At 39.1% G+C, this 6,000-nt stretch overlaps 1 protein-coding gene across 1 annotated transcript in view; it reads right to left on the reverse strand.

Annotated features, from left to right (window-relative positions):
• Nucleotides 1-5,731, reverse strand: part of LOC134846362 (CCR4-NOT transcription complex subunit 1-like) — a 53,196-nt gene extending 47,465 nt beyond the window's left edge. Inside the window, exons 1-3 of the mRNA XM_063863681.1 lie at nt 5,627-5,731; nt 4,959-5,347; nt 179-496 (exon numbers count right to left, since the gene is read on the reverse strand). Of these exons, the coding sequence (XP_063719751.1) occupies nt 179-496; nt 4,959-5,347; nt 5,627-5,684 (765 nt within the window). The 5' untranslated portion in view covers nt 5,685-5,731. The remainder of the gene's footprint in view (nt 1-178; nt 497-4,958; nt 5,348-5,626) is intronic.
• Between the last annotated feature and the right edge of the window lie 269 nt (nt 5,732-6,000).

Raw genomic sequence — 6,000 nt, forward strand, 5'->3', positions numbered from 1 at the left:
CGAACTCTAGACAACCTCAAAACTCAGTTATATTTTATCAGCACTGTACATGTGAATTCATCAAGAAAAGACTGTTAAATGAAAGAAGGATGTTAGAAGAAAAACGTCTACTCCCTGATTACAGGCCCTCTCTCTTCAAGTTTACAGACAAATGGGTGTTAGAATAAGTTTTACTGACGTCTTTGAGGTGCTGAGAGAAGCTGTCGAAGCAGGGCAGTGCAGCCAGTCGGGCGCAGAAGTGTGGGTGGAGGTGAAGAGAGGGGCTGAGTCGGTCGAGAGAAGTGAGGGCGAACAGGAACATGTTTTTGTGGTCTGCTTTGTCCTTCAGGGTGTCCAGTATGTACTGCAGTGCCACCCGCAGTGCCTCCCCCTCCATCAGCCCCTCCTGGATCACTCCCCCGAACAGCAGGGCAGTGGTGTGCAACTCCTTGTCCGGATACTGCTCGAAGAACTGGTACTCTTCCAGCAGATTGCGCATCATGCACAGGTAGATGTCCTACATAAGCAAGCGAAATGGAGATAGAATGGGCAGTAGAAGAAACGGCACAGGGAACACACCTACTCAAAACTGAACAATCAAAAGGGTAATGGCTGATAAAGAAACAATTTCCACTATAACATCAGTTGATTGCTGTTCGTTTTTCCTGATTTGGTTACCTAATAGTAGTATAGTTATCCGCCGGTACTCGAACAAGTGTGGGCAGTAGCGGATTTAGGGGGGACGTCCCCCATCTCAGAGACTTGACCCCCTGCCGACCCAAAGAGTCCCCCTTTGTACGATTTTGAGATATCCATTTTTGGCTGCCTGACTTTCTAAAGGCGTTCTAAAGTTTTTTTCTAAAGGCGCGTTCGGCGCCAATTTATACTAGGTAAAAGGGGGGAGCACGCGCCGAAAAACGCGGTTTTTAGGTCGAAATTTTCTAAAAAGTGCCTAATAACGCATTTGTTGGCCTTTTTTTGAAAATTTGCCTGCGGTGCATAAATTTTGGTCAAATTAGCGTCTTTATAGTGGTCTGCGAGAGCTCAGAAAATCAATTTGGTCGACCTAAAAAAAAATTGATAATTTTTTTTTTTTGAAAATTCGCCCCTCGAGAAATTTCTAGATCCGCGCCTGGGGGTGGGGGTTGTTTTACAGCAGGGCAGGGAACCGTACTGAATGAAAAAAAAACCAAAACCATCTAGTGGTACCGTCGAAAATTTTACAGGAAAAAAAAACAACACTGAAATAAGCTTGGAAAGGGTTTTCGGTTTAAAAGATATCCTTAGTCATATGAAAAGAAAGATTCATGTGTGTGTGTGGTTTTAAAATTGTTATATAAGAGTAAGTGGTAGGGAAATACCAAACCCTATGAGTATGTTGGAACAAGAATTAAACTTGAGCTTTCCAACTGCCTAGTCAAATAGAGGTACATCTGAATCAACGAAACATGTGTTTGGTGGTGAATATTTGGTGTGAAAACAAAATTGAAGAAAAATGAAATAAAAATTAACACAAACTTAAAAACTTCGTTAGCCACGGAAGAAAGTGTGATTTGCGTTACTATAGAAATTGGTATCTGAAAATCAGTTTAGTTTAAAAAAATGGTACGATTTCAAAAACCAATGGCTACAAAAGCGGAATTGGAGATAATCAATTGAATTAACCTTGGCTTTAAAAAATCGTACACTGAAAACACTGATCGTAATAATTATTTTCTCACTGCTTGTAGTCTATTCTACAACCGAAAAGAAATTACCTATGATATTGCTTTGAACCTCAGACTCTATGGCGGTTTGATAGATAATGACAACTCATCGCTGAATAATATCTCTCAAAAATCCGGCCTCTTCGAGCAATTCTACACGACGCAGTGGGTTTGCTTTAGTTAGAAACTTATCACGAAAGACGGCCATAATCAAACTGGTTACTCTGGAAAACAGCAGCTTTTACATTTATCAGAAATAGTGATCTGCTATTACATCAAAACTTGCAAGAAAATGTAACATTTACTGGAATGTTGAGTGAATGACCATTCGTACTTGTTTTTGAAGGCTTCCTTTATAACAGAAATCTTTCAATCGGTTAACCAATCAATTGCATGATTACGTCTCAAAAGGCATAATTCCCAAATGGCATAAAAATGAAAAGTTTCCCAAATGGTATAGTTTTCATACAACAGTTGCATTGAAAAAATCGCGAAAAACTTTGGGTCTTATGCACAAAACGGCCCAAAATCAATGTTTTCATATGTTGAGTTACAACTTATGCAGCCAAATCTGATTGGCTAATATTAGCCATTCAAATTCAAGCAACTTGTTCAGGCAATTCAATCAAAACTTCCGAGCAGATAAAAATATTAGCCGAAATTACCAATATGTGAAGCTTCGTCTATAAATAATTTTTCTTCAAGTATTTGGGGTAATTTAGCCCGGACGAGAAAAATTTCTTTAAATAGATTCAGCAGAAAAAAAAGTTTTTGATTTTGGTTATTCCGGCCAACAATTTTATCTGCTGGAAATTTTAATTGAAACGCCGAAAAACTTTGTTTGAGTTTGAGTGTCTGATTAGCGAATCAGATTCAACGGTATTACTTTGAGTTCAAGAAAGATGCAGAAAGATTGATTTTTGGGTCGTTTTGTGCATAAGACCCAAACCTTTTTCGTGAACAATGTGAAAAAACTATTCAACTTGTCAATTCAAACGTTGACTGACATTTTATCTTGAAAATCTTTTCTGATTTTAAATCAAAAGCGAAAAGCATAAGCTTGCGGTTATTGATAAGCTTCTTGTGGTCAATTTTTCCGACAACTTTGTCACTTAGCATTTGTTTCGAAGTAATTAAATCAAAATCTTGCTCACGTTTTCGTTCCTGACAAAATTTTAAATTCGAAATTGATAGAAAACGTTTGATTTATTCCAGTTGGGATAAGTTTCATTTTTTGCCATATGGTATTTATGCCATTTGGGAAACTACCAATTGCATGATATTGTATGGGAGGATGGCGAATATTCATACATCCATGTGAACGAATACTTCAGTTTTGACAGATTTCCTAGACAGGAAACTAGAAAAAACGCATGAAAAAAGGTATCCACGAGTAAAAGATATTCAAGGCAAGTACCAGACAGTCTGCTCCTATCACTTACCGCAGAGTGATTTGAAAGATCGTTGAGCTTCACAGAAAGGCAGCGCTTTTTACGATTGGTTGAAAAAGGAGCAACGAAAGCCCAGCCAAGTCAAGACCTACCGCTCTCTAAGATCAATTCTTTGCAGTTGTATCAAACCAGAAAACTAAAGCTGAGTTTCACTAACTAGAAGAAAAAACTTAAAACTAGAGGACAGAACGTTCAGCAAATTGTTATTGATCGTAGTTTTTCATCATTTCAAAAACATCCAAGAGTTTAGCACTCATAAAAGATGCCTTCCCAGACTCCAACTAATTCGGAAACAAAAACGGGGAGTTCAGAGGGATCCAGTCAGCAGTGAAACGCCAGCAGCAAAAATAACCTGGTGGATACTGCAAATATGACAAGACAAATTTCATATTTTTTGAAAAAAACTGATACGGTACCTTCTAATTATGTCTTAAAAAAGCATGATAAATAAGACAATAATCTGTCTGAAATCCAACGTTATGAAACAAACTTAAATTTCTAACATACAAGAAAAAACAATGTCTAGCCGGGACTCAAACCCCAAATTGCAATGGCGACCACGTGCCTCTAGGCGAGTTATGAAGGAACGTGGATATTTCTGAGGTTCAAAACAGAGCCAAAGTTGCACTTCGGAGATGCAAGCAAAAAATGACCGATAACGCTTCTGGGAAAACTGAATGAGCAAACTTTGAGTCTACATAATTTAAAAAATGAAGACCGCCAATTATGAGTCTACAACTTGCTAAGTGACGCACGCCATCATTACACGTTAGCAAAACCAGTCAATTTGAAGAAAAAAGAAATTTACCAAATAATATGCCTCAATTTATAGAGCGGACGCATTTTAACTAGTATACCAAAAAGTTCATTAAAACATGGGACCGTGCCCAGGTTCGAGTCCTCTAATTTGGTTGCGGCTATCCTTCCCTACATCTACGCTACAGATCCATTATACCTTGACGCTAAAGTGCTATTTGTAATAACAAAGCCAATCGAAGATTGGAAGAGTAAAGAACGCAAGGAAACTGAAAAAAAACTGACTTGTTTTTTTTTTCAAAAACTATTGAATTTCGAAAAAAGTAAACTGCCTGAAAACTCTTTGAATTTGTAGAACAATTTGTCATAGACATTTTAATAAAACTAACCCAATTTGAGAAAACTGGATCAATAGGCAAAACTTTTATTTCGCTGGGAAATCTGATAATTCATTTCCATTTTCGAAATGAGAAGTCGATCCCGTTTTTCGTAACCTTTACACTTTTGCTGTTGAGTAGTGGAGTTTACCTTCTTTTTAAAAAAAGGAAATGCACTGAACTTGAAAAAAAATCACACGTCAAACCGCGAAAAATCAAAATTGAGCGGGAACAAATTAAAACTTTTACCCGAAAAAAAAACAAAAAAAATCAGCAAGCCCTATATAAGAGTACTCACTACGTTCATTACTCTTAATAATAGTCTGTGTTAATATTCTTAGCATTGGCTGTACTTAATAGCTGGTTATTGATCTTATGCACATACTGCAATAAAAAACATTTCAAAATGAACACTAATATTTGCTACTGAGTTTGGAAAAAAAGAGCGTTCATACTATCGCACAAGCTTTGGTTTTGTAATAATAAAGCAACTAAGAAAAAAAAGTAAGATTTGTGAGAATAGTTGTTTACAGGAAAACTATTGTTTACAGGAGCCACAATTGACTTTTCGACCGTAACCGTACGTGCAGTTTTCGTTTACGCACGGTACCGCACCCTACTGTAACCCCCACCCCTCCCCCTATTGCAGTACTGGCGGACTGGTTCTCTCAACTCGATCGCGCCTTCACCTTGTCTCGGGGCAGTGAGGAGTTCTTGTAGTTCTTCAGTAGTTCCAGCACTTGGTTTATGTGGGGTAGAGGATTGGACTGGCTGTAGATACGCATGAAGTAATTATTAGTCTCCGTCTCTATTTCCCCAGAGAACTCGCGCTGCTTCAGCACAGATCCACCCACATCGCCCGCAGCAGATGTAGTGGGGGAGGGTGCATTTGCCAGAGTGAGTCCACTGCCTGTACCCAAGCTCAGTGCGGATGTGAACGGTGGTTGCTGTTGTTGGGATGCCATGAAGTCTCCGCCGGAGGCCACCGAAGCGGATGAACTCAGTCCAGGTTTAATGGAATGGACTGCTGCTGCCGATGATGAAAGTTTAGATGACCCATATGGTCCTACACTCAAATCTAAGACACGCAAAACAAACAATTATCGCCACAGAAAAGGGCAGCTTTTTCAAACTTGGCCCAATATGATTTTCAAATGACTCTTAGCTCAAATTAATTCAGAAACTCTGCTCGTTGAGATTGACACTCGAGCATATAACAATAAATTAGGCTCTGTCATTTTTTTCCACATAGTGTGACATTGGTTGGCAGCTTTTTAAAATCTAGTAAGAGCCGATAAATGCACTCGCTTAGTTTTGTTTTGCGTAATCTAATACGCAGCATCTGAGCGGAGCTTACTGTGTAAATGAGAGAGTGCTGCAACTGCTGATCCACCCACATCCTTCTGATTGCCCATACCCCCCACAGTGTGATGTTGTAGAGGGGGGTTGGAGGAGTGGAGAGGGCCCATGGATTGGGAGGAGGATTGTCCATATATGGGACTCCCTGTGCCCCTCACGGCCATGCCTGTTCCCAGTGGGTTACTGCTGTTGTTGCTCACTGCAGTTGCTCATTACATCAAAACTTGCAAGAAAATGTAACATTTACTGGAATGTTGAGTGAATGACCATTCGTACTTGTTTTTGAAGGCTTCCTTTATAACAGAAATCTTTCAATCGGTTAACCAATCAATTGCATGATTACGTCTCAAAAGGCATAATTCCCAAATGGCA

This window comes from Symsagittifera roscoffensis, chromosome 5, assembly GCF_963678635.1.
Source record: "Symsagittifera roscoffensis chromosome 5, txSymRosc1.1, whole genome shotgun sequence".
NCBI classification, from domain to species: domain Eukaryota; kingdom Metazoa; phylum Xenacoelomorpha; order Acoela; family Convolutidae; genus Symsagittifera; species Symsagittifera roscoffensis.